The sequence below is a fragment of the Nuphar pumila genome, chromosome 7 (assembly GCF_984573655.1).
Source record: "Nuphar pumila chromosome 7, dmNupPumi1.hap1.1, whole genome shotgun sequence".
Lineage (NCBI taxonomy): Eukaryota > Viridiplantae > Streptophyta > Magnoliopsida > Nymphaeales > Nymphaeaceae > Nuphar > Nuphar pumila.
This window is the reverse complement of record NC_143255.1, coordinates 16248289-16270409: the sequence shown is the minus strand read 5'-3', so window position 1 is coordinate 16270409 and position 22121 is coordinate 16248289. Positions and strand designations below refer to the sequence as shown.

The following is a 22121-nucleotide window of genomic DNA, read 5'->3' as shown; positions in this document are numbered from 1 at the left end:
CAGCATGTTTGGGCTCGGTTAGTTTACAATGGATTGAGCTCGTGGCTTGGTTCGTGTTTGTGATTAGCCGAGCTGAGCTTGCCGCAGAACACGAGCTGGCTTGTGTAAAAACATTTCATGTTATATATATATATATATATATATATATATATATATATATATATATATATATATATATATTACAGTTTATATTTTATATATACATTTTTCATTCATCCTATTTTTTATATAGATTTTATGCACTTTTTTATATATTACACTTAAAATTTATATTATACATAAATATATATATTATGTATACAAGCTCTCCCGAGCCAAGCTGAGCCGAACACCCTATGTTGAGTCTTGACTCGTTTAAGCAAAAACAAGCTGCTCGTGGATCGGCTTGCCCATTATATGAAACTAGCACAAACAAGTTTGTAATGAGCCAAACCGAACCAAGTCAGGAGCTGCTGGGTTCGTTTACCAGGCCTACACCTGAGTGATCAGGTATCGGGTACCAACCCGACACATTGACAGACACATCGGGTTAGCCTCTTAGAAATCAAGGACCATATAAATGAGTTGGATTTATTTGAGCGAAATGTATATGGATGAGAAGAGCTTGTTCTTTATTTGCACTAGTTTTTAATGCATTTTTTTACACGTCAACACGTTTAAATAACACCCACCCGGGTCGCCCGGGTGGCAGGGTGTTCGGCTTGAGAGTGCTGAGCTCAGTAAAGGCTTGGGTGTCGATGAGCCCATTAAGCATCAGCAGAAGATATTTTTAAATAAATGTAAAAAAATACTAAAACTTAAAATTTTAATATTATTTTAATAGTTTTAACGCATGTCATGTTATGATTGATATGTAATAATTTTTTTGGGCTGATACAGAATGATTCACTTGAGTATCGCTATTTGGCCAATACAGCTGAATCGGTAGCCAAACGATTCTGAGCAGATACCGATACTGACAACATTGGTTCCTCGTTATAAAAAACAAAAACAAAAACATGTTTGAATATTGATGAGGTTCACTTATTAGTCTAGGTATAAATTTAGAGAAAATACACTAGACCTGATTCAACCTGTTTGATTAGTCACATATATAAGACCTTACTAAATCTCACATGGAAGGGGCAAATGTTGTTAGGGATGGCAGTGGACCTGGGAAAAATGGGGCCCGCCCGGCCTTACCCTGTTTGGACCGGGGATGGAGGTTAAAATGAAAACCCGTGCGAAGATGGACTTATGCTTTCTTTCGCCCCACCCTGTTCTGTTCCCGATTCTCAACAAAACAACAACAACTATGCCTTCATCCCAAAACAATTGGGGTCGGCGATATGAACCAAAAAAGAAAATCATTTTGGGTCTTCCACATGAATCCTTCCCTGTTCTGTTCCCGATCCTCGTTAGTAAAACAACTAAAATAACTTTAGCGATGGCAGTGAACCAGAGAGAAACAGGCTCTGCCCCTTCTCGTCTCGTTTGAATTGAAGATGGAGGACATGCAATGAGGATGATGGCGGGGATGGAGGTTAAAATCAAAACCCGTGCGAGGATGAAGGTGGGGATAGAGGGCAGAATTTTGAGACGAGATGGGAGTGGAGACCTTGTCCTCCGCCTTCGCTCCGGTCCACTGCCATCCCTAAATGTTGTCAGTATGCTTTGTATTGTTTGGCCAACGATTCGGGTGAATTCGGCGGATACCATACTCAAGTGAACCATTCTGAATTGGCAAAAAGTAATTAAAAAATATTACACGTCAATCAGAATGTGACACATGTCAAAGCTATTAAAATAATTTTAAAATAATATTTAAAAAATAAAATTAAATATTTTTTACATTTATTAAAAAATAGCCGCATTCAAGGTGAAGCATATAGATTTTCTGTCAATACTATACGTATCGGCCGATATGCACCAATACTGACAATTGGGTAGGGGTGTCCGCGAGCCGCATGTAACCCGATCTCAACCTGTGCCGGACCTTGTAGGGTCAATTTGGTAACAAAACAAGGGGCTTATCCAATTTTTATAGGATTCGGGTATAGTTTTTACTGTCGTAAATCCGGATGGACCTGAGTCCAAAGCTGATACCAGCACTTCTTAGTTGAATCCGGATCCAGACCCACCCAATTCTAGGTGAGGTCCACCCTGTTGACACTCCTACTAAATGCTGTGTTAATGTTCGTGTATCCGAACCGAACCAAACCCAACCCAACCCAACCATCTCAGTTCTACACATTGTACCAACCACTCTGCAACTCTGCAAAAATCCAACTGACTCTTGATCTACAGACACCGCCTCACCCTCCACACCATCTCATCTCTACCATTTTGAGACCCAACACCACCAAACGCCAATTTCCAAGCTAAACCAGAAAACCAACAGAAAGAATAGCATAGAAACATCGGTTGTTTACTTCAACTCCCTGATTGCCAAACACGGGAAAAATGGCGATCTCATTTATGCAAAGGCAGTCTTTGAACACATGCCCTTCAGAAACGTAGTCACCTGGACGGCATTGCCTAGGGCCTACGCTGAGAAAGGTGAGCGAGAATGCGCGCAAAGTGTTCGATGGAATGCCTCAGAGAACTTGGTCTCCTGGAAGCTATGATCTCTGGTTGCATATGTAATGGAAGACTGGAGGATGCGTGAGTTCTTTCGATGTATGCCGGAAAGGAATGCAGTTTCTTGGACAGCGGTGATCATTGCCTTTGCTCACAATGATATGTTGGCTGAAGCTAAGAATCTGTTTGACCAGATGCCGGACGGAAGAATTTGCTTCGAAAGCAGTGCTTACTGGATATGTGAAGAATGACAAGATGGATAGTGCACGTCAAATTTTGGATCAGATAGATGGAAGAAATGTCGTTTCCTGGAGCGCTATGGTCGATGGGTAATCCCAAACAGGCCGAATTGTGGAATCTCTGAAACTTTTTTATCAAATGCCTGAGAGAAATGTGGTTTCTTTGACGGCAATGATTGGTGTGATTATTCACACAATGGAATGTGGGATGAGGCATTCAGTATGTTTTTTAGGATGAGAACTCAGGGTGATGATCAACTCAACTGCTTTGACGGTTGTTTGTGACGCTTGTGCTGAAGGTGGCAACATGGGAGAGGGAATTCAGATTTATGCTTTGGTATTTGTAATGGGTTTTGAAACAAATGCAATACTGGGGAATGCTTTAATCACCATGTAGTATTCAAGGAATGGAATGGCAAACAGTGCTTCTAAGATCTTTAATAGCATGAAGAAGGATGTAGCTGCCTGGAATGCCATGATTGCAGGATATGTTCAAAATGGAGGAACTGATGAAGCCTACAGGTTGTTTGGTAACATGCCTAGAAAGGATGTGGTTTCCTGGACTACCATGGTTCTGGGATTATCAAACATTGGGTGTATGCAGGACACAATTTCACTGTTTGAGAAAACGCCTGAGAGAGACGTGATAGCTTGGACTACTATTATTTCTGGTTTTGTACAAAATGGTGATTTCGAGCATGCATTTCTATGGTTCATTAGGATGCTTGATGAAGGGGTTCAGCCAAACCCCGCAACTTTCAGCAGCTTGCTAAGTGCATATTCTGGGTTAGCAGCATTGAACCAAGGAAGATTGAGATGATTTGACATATTTGGATGCCTATGCCCACCCCCCTACGCCATCTTGCCACTGAGACTGATCAACTGTGGCTCTTGGATGTTGAATTAATGAGACAAGCAGCGTTAGAGAAAAGTCACAAGGTCCGTGGTTCTGCTAAATCAACCGATATAAAACAAGGAAAATTGAGGTCATATTTGGAGGACGAAGGTCAATCTCTTGTGACAATCTTTTTCCCATCAATCCATTCATTTTTGCTACGATGGCCAGTCTGAAAAACATCACAAGGCCACTGAATATGGCGACAGATGATTAAACTGCAAAAGACCGTACCAACGCTGCGCTGTAAGTCAAGAGAACACTGATGAGATTGTCAATATTTGTAAAACTTTGTCTAATGACATGAAAGAAACCAAAGAACCATGGTCACCATGTAGAGAAGAATATCATATTTTTCTTCAAGAGAAGAAGAAAGCACTTGTAACAGAAGAGAAGGAAGTTATTGCTTTCATCAACTTGTTGGACAGGACAGAGGTGAACAAAGCTTGCTGAACAAAAATTGGATACAGTACAGATGAAAATCGTATCACCATTACCATGAAAATCATGAAAAGATTATGACATTATCATTGCTTAGAAATAAGACCAGATATTTTCACTGACCAAGAAAGATAAATCCAAACCATTGTAATTACTGTAAATTGCCCAATAATGTAGAGAGAAATATAAAGCAAAAAATGAGCCATTGGAGTTTCTCTAAATGACAATAATAAGAAACCACACTTTTATAACAAATTTGGTCATACGCCCGCCACCCAAAGAAAGCTAAACTGACAACGTAGTTAGACAACCAAAATAAAACACACAAACAGAACAAATACAACTTGGGTTCTTCTCGAAAGAAGCATAGAAATTTTACAAAAGGCAAAACATGAATATTGTTCTTCACATATTTACACAAGATGGTACTACAACTACACGGATGAATATACGCCTGAGCCTACTCTCGAGGGCTGTGAGCGAGCATCTTCATACTGTTCCACATCTTCAAACTTGTCCACGCTCAAGCATGGTGGGACATAGGCCTCAAAAACTGCTTCTAGATTTGGTTCTTCCTCGAAATTCTGGCAGGCAACTTCCAGTGGAATGAAAGCAAATGACAGATAGAAGCGTTTATAGCAAACGTAGCCAAAGATTACACTTAGAATCGGAAGGGGTACAGCAAACGGTGCGTAGTAGAAGACCTTTACTCCTAAGAAACCAATCATGGTTATTTGGAAAAGGAAAAGGGAGGCCAGAATTCGAGTGTGAATGTGCGGCCACATGCGTCCATAGCTCTCATAGGAGGGTACATAAACTTTCAAAGCCTGCATACATTGAAAATTAGTTATTTTCTGGATCAGTCATGTCGAATATATATAGCGATTCGTTTTCTAAACACAATAAGTCATTTATAAAATTCTTAGTAGAGGCCAAAAAAGTGCCACGGCTGATTGTAAAAAGTGCGTGGAAGGTTGATCATTCAGCCTTCTGACCCGAAGTACTCTTGAGACAATATCAAGACTCCTAAGAATTAAAAGACTTTGTTGTTATTTTTCATGTTTGTTTCAATAGTTACCTCATGAGGCTTTGCCTCAAGAGAATAAAAATAAATGGTTTTTCTTAAGAAATTCTCGGAGTTTCTTTAAAATAAATTGCAGTAAAAATAAATCTAAAACTGAGTTAAGAATATTACAAACAACATTATCATGATATTTTCAATTTGAAACCTTTCCAAAATATCATGATTCTTTTCTGTTTTTCTCAAAAACCTTTAAAACAGAATATATCCAAAATATAGTATGACTTGGTCTGCTCAATGTTAGGACTTGGGAGACGACTTTATTTAATATATTTCAGTGATAGAATATGTTGTTCCGTACTATAATAGCCTATTGTTTTAATAAAGCAGCAATAGTTAATTCTTGCATTTTCAGTCAACATGATCAAAATCAGGTTTCTTCTGAGCTGCTATTAGGAGAAGGCTAGGAATGTTGGTGAGCATGGTCAGTTCTGACCATAGGCTAAATTAAAAATTACAGTGGCAATCTTGGCAAACACAACTTTCAGAAGTTCCTGTTCGTATTTTTTTTTGTAGGTGCAGTGAAGATTATACTTATAATCACTATGATTAAGATGAGAAGATTTTAAGCCTTACCTGATTCCTGAACAAAAGCCATCCAAGTGCAAAATACACAACACCGAAGGGGATTATCATTGGTGCAATTACTGAGTAGCACATCACAACTGTTGTTATCAGCATGTCATTGGGAACTCTAGTGACATAATTAAGATCCCCAGGGAACCAAGCTTCCTTCAACTCAGCTTCGGTTTTGCAGAGGTACTTCCTCTTAAGATGGTAAAGGACCAGTGGGACCAAGCGAGATAGCTCAAGACCGTAGCCAACAAAGAACCTGAAATAAATATGAACAAGCCACCATTAATTTGTTACGTAGGAGCAAAGAAGTTGAAAATGAAATGGAAAATCTGTGAGTTCAGAAATTGAAATCTTACTTCAAAGCAACAAATGTTACAAAGAAGGCAGCACTTTTAGGAAGAGATTTCCCAAGTGTAGGAACAATTTTGTCAGTGTGTTTGGTGAAATCCTTAAATGAAGTAAACAGGGCAGAACCCAGTGTCACCCCAATGAAGACATTAAGCACTGTGAAATAGAAATACTTCCCAGATGCTGCTCTGGTCGCATGGCTATGTGAAGGGATCCCTTCAGCCTTTGACAGAATCAACAAAATTGAAGGCAAAATAGCCAGGAAAACCAACAAGGCAATTTGAGGCAGGTAAGCCTCCAGCACCGTCTTAATCGCTGCCTGGTCAACAATTGGCTTCAAGAAAGGCAGGTACTTCCTCAAATTCGAAAGAGTGGTGAATGCAGAGACAAATCCTATTGGTAAAGTGTAGAAGAAGATGACGAGGAATGTTATGCCATAGATCACATACTGCCTGATTTGCCTCGTGAAGTATGGGATAGATAGATTTTCCCACAGCAATTCACGAGGCTGAGGAGCTGCCATCACTGTCCATTTGTCAACCATCTGTGCATGGATGGTCTGGGAGGCAGATACAGTGGCTCGCCAGCTGTTAAAGAACACAAGAGCGGAAGCAAGCTGCTTGTCCTTGATGGTGGTCTTCTGTTCGACCTCTAACTTTGGAGTCAATTCTTTGATTTTCTGGTTGCAATACTCGATTGTGTCTACTTTCTCACCGATGAGGCCCAGAAATCCAGTCTTGTGCTGAGGCCTAGTTTTCGGGTTTTTTGCAAACACGGCTTCTGCATGAGCAAGTTTCTTTTTGTAACTTTCCAGCTCTTCCCATGTTTTGTTGGCCTGTAATAAAGGAACAATCATTCCTAAACTGAGATAACAGTAGCAAATTCAGTCGGAACTAGAAACATATTAATATTATTATTCACCAAAAAAAGCAAGAAAATCAGGTCGACCAGAACGAATCATGGTTTCAAGTTTATTGACTCAATCTGACGCTAAAAAGAATGTTCAGCAGCATGGTCTGCTTGATATTGTTTTCTCCTTGGATCTCCTTTTTATGCTTAAAAAAATGTAATCTTCGAATCGTGGAAATGGGGACATATTGATTTTGAAGCTCCTAAAATATCCGCTTACACATAAAATTCACATGATCGAACATGCAGGCTTTACTAAATAAATCATATATCACATCTGTAGGGTCTAAAATTATATACATTACATTCTTTTAAGGGATATTCTTGTACTTTTATTGGTAGTGTAGAGTCACCTGTTTTTGTCCTGTAGTGGGATAGAACGGGCCACACACACACACAATATGGCTGTATTCTTTGTTTTCTTAACTAACGAAGTTGCTTCTCTTTGACTGCCTGCTTCTTCCCTCTTTCTTGTATACACTCTTGATTCACACATATCTAACAACCAAAAGCCAAAAGTAACTTTTGGGACATGGTTTAAGCATGTTCTATTTTATTTACATGTGTCAAGCTTGACTCCAAGATGAAAGTCTATACCATTGTAAAACCATCCTACAAATTCATGAATTGTGCATCCTTATATATTCATGAATTTTTAAACCATCCTTATATCCAAGATGATAGTCTATACCATTGTGAGCCATCGATTTTTCACCATCTGAGAAATCAATCTAGGGCTGTGCTAGGCATGATAAAACCTCCTAATATAGCAAATAAACCATCTATTAGTAAAGAGTGTGCCAAAGTATGATATCATGGTTCAGAACCACCATATATTTTTCACACCCACACAGACACATAGGGCTTCTTTATTGGCTACTGTCGCCATTACCTACAAATGCTCCTTTGTTTCATTTTTTTATTTATTTGTTGGTTGTTTTTCATAAAACCAACCTTACAGATGTGATCTACATGTTTCACTTGGTGAGAATCAGCTTTTGATTAGCCCAATTATGACATGTAGTAGGTAGGATTTTATAAGGCTTAAAAAATCGATGGCCTACAATGTGTAATACTTTCCAGGGACATAAAATCATGTTTTTTCATAAAAAAAAACATGATCCAAAAGCCGATTCCCACTATTTTGAATCCATCCATGAGATCGATTTGGATGAAAACAACTTGTGCATAGGAGATCCAAACTCGTTTGTTCGTAATGGCACCATTACTAAAACAATATATATATATATATATACTTGGTGAGAATCAGCTTTTGATTAGCCCAATTATGACATGTAGTAGGTAGGATTTTATAAGGCTTAAAAAATCGATGGCCTACAATGTGTGATACTTTCCAGGGACATAAAATTGTCTTTCATTTTTTTATTTATTTGTTGGTTGTTTTTCATAAAACCCACCTTACAGATGTGATCTACATGTTTCACTTGGTGAGAATCGGCTTTTGATTAGCCCAATTACGACATGTAGGTAGGATTTTATAAGGCTTCAAAAATCGATGGCCTACAATGTGTAATACTTTCCAGGGACATAAAATTGTGTTTTTTCATAAAAAAAAACATGATCCAAAAGCCGATTCCCACTATTTTTAATCCATCCATGAGATCGATTTGGATGAAAACAACTTGTGCATAGGAGATCCAAACTCGTTTGTACGTAATGGCACCATTACTAAAACAATATATATATATATATATATATATATATATATATATATATGCAGGAAGGAACGTAAAGGCAGTACCTCTTTGTTGTCAGTTACCACCATGGATCTAAAAAATGATTCGGGATGGAGCCTCCTGAAATATGAATCGACCTGCTCTTTACGTGTTTGGCCTGGGGGAAGAGGAGGAATATCTCTAACCAGTATTGCAAATCGTTCGGGCTTAGTTTCAGCAGCTGCTAATGCTGCCGCTCTCAGCTCAGAAACATGTTTGTAAGCTTTCCATAGTATGAAAAATGTAACAAGGGATACCCAGTAAACTGCGAATAAATGTGCCCATATCCTGGAGCTTTTTTGCTGCACATTGAACACATACCAGTTCACAACGAGAAACATGATAGAAAAAAAGATTACAAAGAGAGAAATATATCATGTTACGGTCAAATGACATCCACACTTGTCAATGAACAATTTCAAGATAAAATGCTGTTATGATTTCAAACATCCATGAATCCAGCTGAGGGAAAAGGAAAAGCCACCAATTAAACTGCACCATATTCCTTGGAAGAAATAATATACCGTTCAGATTTCCCTTCCTAGAACAAAAGAATGGTGTAAATTCCAGCAGTGACCAGTGCTTAAAGGTTGTAGGAATTGCATAATATATTTAACATGTAAAGAATTTCTCATCATGATGATACCAACTACATCCAACACGTGTTTGGCTCTGTCCATGAAGATCCACGAGTGTTCAATTTTGGTGTCAGCAAGATGGCAAGTTAACAAGAATTTGCAAAGATAAGTGATGTGACATAACTGAAGGTAGTGTTTGGATGTATTTTGTTTTGTTTAATTCCTTTGTTTTAAAGAAGATAATAGTTTGTTAATGAATTGTCTACAAATTCTATATAAGAGACGTATAGAAAAGATAAGTGAAATTTCTATATTTGTTAATGAATTGTTAATAACTGAGTTTTCTATATCTGTATATATTTTTTGTTAGATTGTGTTATCATCATAAGTTCAATGAAACATCCAAGAGTAGAAACTAACATCATGTGACACAAATTTTATGATCCTTGGGATGAACCTGAACCAATACATTTATATAATTATATGCTTCACGTAGGCCTCGGTGCATTTATGTCCAAATTAGAGCAAACATACATTAAATTTGTGGTATTAATTTTGGATCTGGTAAGCTCATTTGTCCCAATTGGACTCAATCTAGATGCCATTCATGCACATCCAAACACATTAACTTAAATTTCTTAGGAAGATTGCCATCCAAACAACAATAATTTAAATATGTTTATTGTTTATAAATATTTACCAACATTTATTGTTTAGAAATGCATGTAAACAGGGTGAAAGCTCACTTAAACATGTAAACATATACGAAGTATCCTCTTTTTTTTATGGTGAAGATAGGGTTTGTGCACCAGTCGGATTCAAATCCAAGATTCCTTGGTTAAAGTAATGCAACTCTAACCAGTCCCACGCATTTTATTCAACCCCTCACATTCATACTATTGCAGTTGTTATAGCTAACATACAGGTAAACATGTGTGCAGAGCATGCCTTTAGCATTTGAACTCTAAATCCCCAAGTCAAGATAAGGTGGCTCTAAGGAGCAAACTACCGCATCCATCTTATAAAATATGTTCATCAATAATAGAGTTGTCAGGTCAAACTATAGACACGTGATGTATTATTTAAAAAGTTGCAAGCCAAGAGTGTAATGAGTATGCAAGAGAAAAAAAGATTAAGATTAATACAAACATTTAACTTGCATTGCCTTTCGTAAACATTCACAAGTCCATAAATTTGCAACCTCAACAGATTTAAAATTGTTCTTAAGGTTTTGATGCATTAATCATCACCATTATAAACATTTAGTTATTTTATTACAGTATTATAGAGATAGGCAACATAGTATATTGTATTTTTATTTAAAAATTTGTTAAAATGCTCATGATAGTGACAACTAATGCATCATAACCACCATTTAATTTAAAAATGTACTAGGTGTACAAAATTTGTGGTGATCTTGTTCACAAAAGACCATGGGAGAGAGAGAGTTGTTGTAAGGGTAATTGTTTGTCTTGGACAAATTTCTTTTTTTCATTCTAGGATTTCCTTTTACATTTTTGCACAAGTACCCTAAGAATCCTGTTGGTCACCCAATGAGGAAAAGAGAAAAAAAAAGATATAAATCCATAACAATGTAACAGCTCTTCACAGTGCTCATGTTGCTACTTCTTCAGTCCTAGTTTGACACATCAACCTGAAGGACATTATATTGATTGAGGTGGTTTATAAGCTTTCTGAACGAAGTTGACATTGGTACCTGATCAACGTTACCATGGTAGGTCGTGATCCTCTTTGTATTAAGAAAGAATGAAAGAACAAGAATATGTTAGAAAGATGAAGAAGATGATGGAGAAGATGGGAAAAAATGAAAGAAGAACAAGAATATGTTAGATGATGGAGAAGATGGAGAGAGACGAAAGACAGAAATAGGGAAAAAAAGCATTCACATATTCTCATTTCTCTATAGTTAAACATCTCACTTACATAAGCGTTGCGACCAAAATGCCCTTAAAAGTAAAACAATAGACTTTCTTGTATAAGAGCTAAAAGACAACTATGCCCTTGATAAACACTATAACACCTTCCAACACTCTCCCTCAAGTTGGGGAAAATATATCATACATCCCCAACTTGCTACCAATATCATATAATCTTGATTTGTTTACACCCTTGGTTAAGATATCTGCCAAATGAAACCAAGTATGAACATGGCAAATAGAGAATAACTTGGCTTCAACTTTCCTTCTTATGAAATGGCAATCCATCTCTAGGTGTTTTCTTCAATCCATAAATAGATTTGTTCAGTCTACACACTTCATCCTTCTCATTGTACATGCAGAACCCTAGAGGAAAGCTCATATATATTTTTTCATTCAAATGGCCTTGCAGAAATGCATGCCAAGATGATATGAACTCTGATAGATGTCAGTTTAGCCATAAGAGCAAAAGTTTCTTGATAATCTACTACATAGGATTTGACTATACCCTTTAGCCACCATACCTATATTGTACCTTTCAATGGATCCATCTGCCTTGTACTTGAGTGTGTATACCCATTTGCACCCAATTGAGCTTCTTCGTTCTGGCAATGGTACTACCTCCCACGTTTGATTTTTTTTCTAATGCATTCATCTCTTGAATTATAGCTTCTCCATTTTTTTATGTCTCATCACCTCATTCATATTCTTAGGGATTGAATTAAATTCTGAGTTTGCTACAGATATCTGATAAGCTTAAGAAGTTTCAATATAAGAAACAAAATGGCACAAAGGATGCGAAGTGCATAGGCTTTTAGTTTTACCTTTTCTTATGGTTATAGGCAGGTCCAAATATAAGGGTGCCCTAGTATCTAAGATCTCAATGTCCTAGTCACTTGGTCCTAAATCCTGGGAAGTTTCCTCAATCGTGGTAATGATAGGCTCCGTCATGACGATATTTCTCTCTCATCTCATGTATATCCTCATCCGAGTTTTATCCACATTGCCTCCATGTTCTTTGAGGTCTACTACAATGGTTATGGGAGTAGGGGGTAAGCAAACATCAGGCTCAATTTCCCCTTTATAATTTCTCCCTTATCATCATAATAGGACTTTGTTTCAAAGAAGGTCATATCCATGGTAACATATTTTTGCCTCTTAATTAGGTCATAACACTATTAATAGCACGAGGGTCTAACTATCTCTAGACCGAGCAAAGACAAGGACATAGCAACTACAACCAAATATCTTGGGAGTAACATGAAAATTCTTGACCTTGGGATCTAAAATCTCTAAAGGATATTTTCCTGCCAACGAGTCATGAAGCATTTTGTTAATTAAATAAGCAATCATTAAAACTGCATCACCCCAATAACTCTTGGGAACATTTCTATCAAATAATAAGGTTCTAGCTACCCCATTCTGCTGAGGGGTATAAGGACAAGCAGTTTGGGGTTTAATACCATGCATCTGTTATGCGATTGAACTCTTTTTGTATATATATATATATATATATATATATATATATATATATATATATATATAAGTATATATATATATTGTTGTGTATGTATACTAAAATATCCATCAGGGTTTTTCAGTCATTTTCCATTGTAATAGGGGTCAGCACATTAGGGACTGACTTTATATTTTTTGTTTATTATTTTTCTTTTTAATAATCAATATTACTTGAGACAGCCCAACTTGTCGTTGGGATAGTCTCAACGGTCATATTTATGACCGTTGGGTACAACCTCTAGTTGGGCTGCCCCCTTTATCTTATTCTTTATTTATCTTCTTCTTTTGTATTCTTCTTCTTTTGTCTTATTCTTCTTGTGTCTTCTCTTTTGTCTATATAAGGGGATCCTCCCCATTGTAATATGCATGCTTTTCTAAGCATTTTGTTAATGTGAAACATTTTATATTTTTTACTTGTGAGTTGTTAGTGTGTTTCTCCTTGTGAGAGTGTGTGGGTCCATAAGTGACCACTTTGCTTTTGTGATCCATTGTAGCCTTATTGGCAATCTATTGTGATTTTGTTGGTTTAGTTACAGCATCATCAGGTAATCTCTTAGTTGTTGAGAGGTATACTCACCATAGTTTTAAAACCCAGTGACTCGTCACACTCAGTTCGTTCATGATTGACTCGTCACTCGGGTCAGGTCATGTTAACTTTATTTTTTATATACAATATTATTAATATATTGTATATAATATGTATTATATGATATTTTAATAATATGTTTAATGTATAATTTTATTAATATATGTATAATCAACTTTTTATGTATATTATACATAATATTTATATTATATTTCATGTAATATATATATATATATATGACTCAGCCAAGTCATGCTAAAACTCAGTTAACTCAGCTGAGTCAGCACATGACTCGGCCGAGTTTTGTTCATTTCACTAGTTTGACCCAGTAAATGACCATCAAACTGAGTCAACCGAGTCATTGGGTTGACCAGGTGAGTTTTTAAACTATGATACCTCCATTGTCTGATCTCAATATCTTGATAGAGGCATGATATTGTTTTGCCAATAACTTATGCACAATAGGAAAAATAAAAGAGACCTTATCTTTGGATTTCATTAAGTAAATAATTGTCATTCTAGAATAGTCATCGATAAAATATAAAAGGCAACTATGAATTTGATAAACACTATAACACCTTCCAACAGTACCAAGTTCCTTTAGCCTCGTTTGTGTTTCATTCCCATGTAAAGGATATGTTTTACATGGGAATTGGCATTGATTTCTAAAAAGTACGTTCAATTCAGCCCGTATCAAAGTTTTCCATGTCTTTCGTAAGGGAAGATGTATGAATGGATTTAGGTAATAAAATGTGGCAAGAGGTGGCAAAAATTGAGCCCCACTTGTGCCAGCATGGTACTTTCCCACCGTGATGTTTGTTTCATACATGGTGGGAAAGGATTACATCAAGGGTTGCCAGGTCAGCACTTTCACATGTATTCTCCTAACAATTATTCTGCTTTCTATCACAGTTTTAAAACCCAGTGACTCGTCACTAGGCTCATCCATAATTGACTCGTGACTCGGCCAGGTCAACCTGGTAACTCGGCTGGGTTATGTTAACTTTATATGTTATATAAAATATGTAATATATGTATATATTATGTATATTTTATAGTATATTATTAAGATATTGTATATAATACTCATTATATGATATTTTTATAATATGTTTAATGCATACTTTTATTAATATATGTAATTATATACAATATATATATATATATATATATATATGATTCGGTTGAGTCATGAGCTCACTTAGCCGAGTCATGCTAAAACTCAGCTGACTCGCCGAGTTTTGTTCGGGTCATTCACTGATTTGACCCAGTAAGTGACCGAGTCACTGGGTTGACTGGGCGAGTTTTTAAACCTTGCCTTCTATAACCAGACAAAGACACTAAGGCTCTGTCAAGGAGATGCGTGTGGGTCAGAGGGCACATGTAGATTTTGGAAAAGAGGAAGCGATCAATTTGTGGATTTTGCAGCTTACCACCTTTAGGAGGTGTAGTTAACAATTCCTGTTTTTTGTGAAAATACAAGGGAGACATTGTCATACATTCTCTCATTTTCACAAGCTACCTTCTTAATGTCATTCTTCCAAACCACCACCACTATAGTAGTTTAACCAAATTTAAACTCAAACCCTCGACTCTGATCCCATCCATCAGCTTGCAATTAGAGCATAAGTTCCATTAAACTGTTTTCGTCCTCCTACAAATTTCTCTGCTTTCTATGCCCAACCTCAATTTGTGGATTTTGGAAAAGAGGAAGCGATCAATTTGTGGATCTGCAGCTTACCACCTTTAGGAGGTGTACTTACCAATTCCTGTTTTCTGTGAAAATACAAAGAAGACATTGTCATACATTCTTTCTCGTTTTTACAAGCTACCTTCTTAATGTCATTCTTCCAAACAACCACCACTATAGTAGTTTAACCAAATTTAAACTCAACCCTAGACTCTGAGCCCATCTATCATCTTGCAAGTAGAGCATAAGTTCCATTAAACTGTTTTCGTCCTAGAAATTTCCCTGCTTTCTCTTCCCTCCCACGTCTATATAGCTATTTCCCTCCTCAGTTCATTCAAAATTCACGACTCCTATTACTTCTCAATGCTTCCTTGTTCCCTTTCATCTCACCTGCTTGTTTCATTGATAAAATTTCAAAGATTGATTTCTCTGTACCTTTGACCTCTTATTTTCTCAAGCAACTGCTCCTAAGGGGAAACTGGAATATGTAAACCAACAAAATACTTAAACTGGTATAAAAAGAGATTTTCATAAGTTTTTTTGCAAATCTAACCCTGCAGATGCATTTGGTGGTCCATTTGCTTGGAATTGACTATCGGATCATCGGATCAAGAAATGTGTTTCTTATGCTTGAAAATTTTGAGCCGTTGATTTTCAAGCCTTAAAAGATCCTTCTTATACATCGTAATTGGATGATCAAAAGAGTCTGTTTCTATAAAACCAAGCATCTAGATCGCATCAGTACGTTAAAATTTTAGAAAAAATAAAATAAAAAAACCTATGAAAAAATAGGTGCATACCAGTTTACATATTTTACTGGTTTACATGTTTCAGTTACCCCTACTCCTAATACTAGTATAAAAAACAGATCAAACCATTCATTCTATTCTTTGCCAACCAAACAAAGGATTTTGCACATCCCATCAACTGAACATTAGACTAGAAATACACTTTTGAAGCTGTGTGCTACAGAAGAATTAACATTTCACACATAAAAACAGCAGAGACGCCATCATTGCTATTATAAATTGGCACCAACAAAAGTAATAGCAAGGAGAAAAACAACAATCACATTAAGTTGCATGCATTTTATATTGATAAGAGAAGATGATGAGATGGAGGAGTTGAGCATACTGAGATGTTTGCCATAGAAAGCTTATCAAAGCTTGTGAAGTTTGCACTCTTTGGGTTGCCGATTGCTGATGTTATGATATAGTCATCAGTCACATTCAGTGGAAGAAGAAGTGGCAGCAAACCCAGGCCAGAGAAAACCAGTATAGCCAACACTGAAATTTTCACACAATCAACAAAACTTGGCATCAGTGGTCATCAGTAGTCCAGGTCCAATCATGCATTAAGCAGATAATAAGTGTTGATTTAATGAAGTGGATGGCATTTAACATAATGGACCTCAAAATTTGTAGTGGGTCTTGTTTATATTTTGGTTTAGGTATAGATACTTGAGTTCCACTTTAAATTTAATAGGCTTTATATAAGTTTAGGTCACGAAATAGATATGAAGTCTAGATCTTAGTGGTAAATTGGTATTTGAAACAAATAATTTTTTTCATACTCTAATTCTAAATTTTATATTTACCTTTAATAATTATTAAATTAATGATGATTTGGGAATATATGTATTCCATATCCGACCGATGTGCTTTTTCCATTTTCCAAAAGATCACTAGAGTGCTTTTGGAAGCGTAAAAAGAAAGGAAAGAAGCGAACACCGTACCTACCACCAAACAAAGCAATCATGATAGGGGAATGATTTGAAACTGAAGGAGCGTTTCCGTCATTTTAGAAACAGGCAAAAGAAGCCCACGACCCGGCCCCGAACAACAAGAGGAGAGGGGAGAGTGTTCGTATATACAGAATTCCAAAAACACCCAACATCAACCAAACGGTCCAACCGGCAGTAGCTAGGGAGAGAAAAAACAAAGGAGACGTCACATCTTAACGTCTATCCACAAGCTCGGCATTTTAATTCAAAGGGACCCAAACTACCGAAAATGCCCTCGAAAAAAGCAAGCTGCCGAACAGGATTCAGTAAGGAGGTATGCCATTTATCGAATCCGACCTATTGCGACACTGCCTATTGCCCAATCGGATTAGTGGTTAGATTTGGATAGACATACAAATACCAAAATCCGGATCCGATTTTCATACGATTGAAGGGATTCGGATAACCTTTAGATTCACGTTCAGTTTGATTTGGACGCGGACTCGAATTTTTTTTATATCCTGACCCAATTTAAGAGGGCATTTTAGTCACTCAAAAATACCGAAAATGCCCTCCACTACAGCGCCGGAAGCGGTCGAGCCCCACACCACGTGGTTAGGGGGTGTTCCGGGCGGAGTGTTTCGGCCATTCTGAGAAATCCCGACCGGAATAAAGTAACAAACCCAAACTCCGGCATACCTGAGCCGAGGAAGACGATGTAGACCGCGGAATCGACGCCGGAGACGGCGACGAGCTCCTCTTCCGGCGTCCGGAAGGCCTCTCCGATCCAAGCGAAGGGACCGCGCCTTTTGTCCCTCCCGCCCTCCCACGGTCCGAGGCCCTTGAGTATCCTGTTGGGGTAGTAGATGACCTCGTTCGCGGGCATCCGCGAGAGAAACGTGAAGACGAGCACCAGCACCACGAAGATAAAAAAGGAGGTCGCGAGCGAGGTGATGAACGAACTCAAATCCATGATATCACTCCCTCCCTATTTCCCCCTTTCCGCTCCACCGCCGGATCTGAAGCCAAGGAGAGAAGGCACAAGCGGACAAACGGCGGCAACTAGTAATATCCGGTAAGAGATAGAGTTAGCACTAGAGTTAGGGTTTCTGAGAGAGAGAGAGAGGAAGTGGAAATTTGGGAGTTAGGGTTTGCTCTGAGAAGAGAGATGTAGCCGTGAGGCCTAAACAGTGTTTAACAAACACAGAGAGCCAGAGAGAGGGGGGAACGTGATGAGAGAGAGATGGAGAAGGGGGCGTTGATGTCCCGTAAAATATCTGGGGGTGAGCCGTGTCGATAGCGAGTGACATTTAATTCTCACTGGACCCCGTGTCGACACCGGGTGAGAATCGTCACTGAGCCCCCTCAATAATTTTGTCTTGGGGATCTCTTTTCCTAAGAAATACTGGCTTCCCTCTATTTCCCTCGAAATTCTTAAGAATCTTAACGTTAAGAAAAAACGTAAACCAGTAGGTCCAGTACCGCTGTAATCCAGTTCACCAAATAAATACTATTCTTGGAAACCGTCGTGCGGGCCACATTCTCCTCAAGTGGGTTTTTATTTTCTCACTACGTGGGAACCGTACGGACCAGAGTAGCGAATTGACGGGAATGCCCTTATTTTATGGCGCGATAGCCGTTGGAAAAGGGACGCCCTTTCACCAGTCTTTAATCCTTAAGACAAAATGACGGAATTAGCCTTTTCGCCTTTACTGAGTTTTCTCACCGACAACCCATAAAGAAAAGGTGTTGGGTAGCAACTACGACAACGGGTGTCAACGGGTCTGGTTTATCTGAACCCGATCCGAACTAAACTCTATAGGTCCGGTATGGTGACAAATAAGAAGACCTGATTAAGACTGGACCAGAAAGTTTAATTAATATATGGACCAGGGTTATAGTTTGTGAAATTTTATACCAGACCCGAGTTTTGATTAAGACCCACAATTTTTCAATGTAAAAATGATAAAAAAATATTACTTTATCGGGTCTTGTTCATGTAGTCCTTATCAGGTCCAGATATGATTTCTCTTATAAAAGACTCGATTAGACCTGAGTTCGAACCCGATACCATATCCGAAAATCTAGTCCAAGTCTGGTTTCATCAGGTCCGAACCAAACCCGACCCCTTCACACCCCCTAACTAAAACTACAACCACACCACTTTACTTTTATAGGGCACAACCACTGCTTTCTATAAAATTACTCTTCTATCGTTTTTGGTGGCTTTAATAACCATTCAGTCACGACTGGATCAAATGAGTCATTCGGTTCATAATTTTAAAGAAAAACATTAAGGAAAAAAATAATTGGTTGAGGACATTTTCGTCAATCTTCGGCTAACTTTGAACGCCTTTTTAGTTCAATCAATTAAGCAATAAAAAGAAGAGCATAAAAAGAAGAGCATTAAAAGCGGATCAGTAATTTCCTTATTTGAATGATACCTTTGAGTTCTCAAAGCTTGCACAACGCACGTGAAGGTGGCCGGTCATCCAAGGATATTTACGTCATTTTACTCATCGTAGCCGACATGAAGCCTCGACCGTTACGCCCGGTGAAGTCGCAACGGCTAGCGGCTAGGGGCCATCCCCTGCAAGTAAGGGTGTCAACAGGTCGGATTTGAGTAAATCCGACCCGAACCAAACCCTATACGGTCCAGAATGGTGATAAATGAAAAGTCACGATTAAGACCCGGGTTCGGACCGAAGGCAATGCATGAACCCAGGTATAGTTTGTGAAATTTTATATCAGATCCGAACCTACAATTTTTTAATGTAAAAATGATAAAAAAATATGGTTTCTGGTTCATGTAATTTTTATTGGGTCCGGATATAGTTTTTCTTATAGTGGACCTGATTAGACTCGAATGTAAACCCGATACCATACCTAAAACCGGATCCAAGTTTGGTTCCAAACCCGACCCATTGACACCAGTTCCTGTCAGCGATTTTACTCTAACGGTTAGTACTTTTGCGTAAATGTTATAAGTACCCTTTGGTAAAAAAAAATGGTGGGACAGGCGACATGAACGAGTCGGATATGGATTGGGCGTATACTTTGTACCGATGTTGAATCCTGACTTTGAAGAATGAGCCCAGGTTTCGAATTTGAATCAGATCAGATATCACAATGGAGTCAAAGATCTGAGTTCCAGCTGTACTGGATGAAACAAAAAAGGGGTGGAGACGTTGGGGCGTCAAACGGGTCGGATTTGGTTCGGACCTGGGTTTGAGCCCAGATCAGACTTTGAGGTAAAGGTACCGGGTCTGGATCAGGGCCTAATTGAGTCCATTATAAGAAAAAACCATACCCGAGTTTATAAGAATTACATCAACCTCACCCGGTCCATACCCTATAAATAATATTTTTTATAACAATCACAGATTTTAATCGGAACTCATGTGGGACCCGGGTTTGGTATGAAATTTTGCAAACCAAGATTCTAATCGAACCTTCTTATCTACAAAAAAACAAAACAAGCTCAAGGTGTAGACGACGTTAGGGTTGCCAATGAGTCAAATTTAGGACGGGGGATTTGCAAATTTTGGCTGTTCCGGATCTGATCTGATCCGATCCAATCCAACTCTTCAACGTATTTTCTGATCTGATCCAATCCAACTCTTCAACGTATTTTCTGATCCAAAATCGAAACCTTTTTGCATCGCTAGTAGACGTGTAGCCTTGTCTAGTATTTAAGTATGAAAGCGTGTTTGGTCGTGGCACGCATGGCTTTCAAGCATAGTGACAAACGTTAAAAACGGCAAAAACTCATCTCCCATTTTTTCGACAAAATCTCGGCAATAAAAAAATAAATTTAAAAATATAAGAAATATTTTTTAAAAGAAAATCTAAATAAAATTATTTAAAAATAAAAATACACAGTTTTTTTACAATAAATAGCCATTTAAAATGTAAATATTACATTTAAATGGCAGTATTTATGTTTTTTCATAAATCTCACAATATTTTGAAAATCTCACGAGAAATTTCCTTTTTAAACTTTCAGGCAATTTCTCGTGATATTATAGCAAATATTTGTCACTGTGTTCCTTGGTCATAGTGACAAACGATTAGAAACAGCAAAATCTCATTTTTCAAAAACTTGCAAGAATTTGAAAATTTTTCATAAATCTTGCATTTTTCGGCAAAATCTCAGCAATAAAAAAATAAATTTAAAAATATATTTGTATGAGAAAATATTAATAAAAAATGTTTAAAAATAAAAAATAAAATTTTTTACAATAAATAACAGTTTAAAACGTAAATATCATGTTTAAATCATGGTATTTATGTTTTTCATAAAGCTCACGATATTTTAAAAAACTCGCAAGAAATTACCACTTTAAACTTTCAGGCAATTTCTCACGATATTATCGTGAGATTTTCATAAATCTCGCGATATTTGTCACTATCTTGCAAGTGTCCTGAACGAGCGCCAATTGACACGTCAAGCATTTGTTCGTGAACGAAACAACCCCTCAATGTCATGCTATGCACAAGTTCACGATGGTCATTGTGACAAATGTGGGTGATATTTTGAAAATATCGCCAAAAATGCAATATGTTATATCACTGTTTTAAACTTTAGAATACGGCAATAATTTCAAAAGATCCCCGGTATTTTTCGTCAAAATATAAATATCGTGTTTTTATCTCGATATTTCCATTTTAGCTGCGAGATTTAAAAAAAAAACAGATATAGTTAACTGCTTTAAATGTAATTAAAATGCATTAACAACGTTATATTTTGAGTGAATAAAATCTCATTAAACTATTCTTTAATGCATCTCTCTCTCTGTCTCATTCGATACTATTAAACCGTCCTCCCATCTGCCAAGAACACTCAGTTTTCAAAACAAAACCAGTTTTTAAAAATGCATCTTTGGAAAGCGTTAAGAACAGAGATGGTTTCTTAAAATTCATCTTGAAAATTACTTGTCTTAAACGTTCCTAAAATCTAGCGTGAAAATTAAAAGTTTTGAATTATTTTAACTAGTTTGAATTTTCAACAAGACCATAAGCCTGTATATTTAAATGTTTTTTTTGCGTCATATTTTTCAAACTTAATTTATTTTATTTAGCCGATATTTTATCGAAAAATATGAGATAAATAAAAAATTTCAAAATCTCACCGGAAAAATCATGGCCATAAATTGCCGTTTTAAACTTTTGTAGCTATGATTCTCGCACGTGGGAAAGAAATTTGGGGGACTTTGGTAACTAATTGTTCTCATTTGATTGTGGAAAAAATTAGACTGTAACAGTGTATTCTGCCACGTGCAACACAGCAGGATTGATATGGACG

General features: G+C 37.3%; 2 protein-coding genes across 2 annotated transcripts; one reads left to right on the top strand and one right to left on the bottom strand.

Annotated features, from left to right (window-relative positions):
- The first annotated feature begins 2548 nt into the window (after positions 1 to 2548).
- Positions 2549 to 3618, top strand: LOC149831280 (pentatricopeptide repeat-containing protein At3g21470-like). The gene is made up of 4 exons (XM_090012977.1): positions 2549 to 2643; positions 2754 to 2888; positions 3045 to 3135; positions 3196 to 3618. Exons 1-4 carry the CDS (start codon positions 2549 to 2551, stop codon positions 3616 to 3618), a joined length of 744 nt encoding a protein of 247 aa, XP_089869103.1.
- A 737-nt stretch (positions 3619 to 4355) lies between these two features.
- LOC149831279 (CSC1-like protein ERD4) lies at positions 4356 to 18100 on the bottom strand. Its single transcript, XM_090013793.1, has 6 exons — positions 17516 to 18100; positions 16228 to 16379; positions 8811 to 9086; positions 6148 to 6974; positions 5792 to 6047; positions 4356 to 4961 (listed from the first exon to the last, which is right to left on the bottom strand). The coding sequence occupies exons 1-6, from the start codon at positions 17787 to 17789 to the stop codon at positions 4569 to 4571; spliced, it is 2178 nt and encodes a 725-aa protein (XP_089869919.1). The 5' UTR covers positions 17790 to 18100; the 3' UTR covers positions 4356 to 4568.
- Positions 18101 to 22121: the final 4021 nt, after the last annotated feature.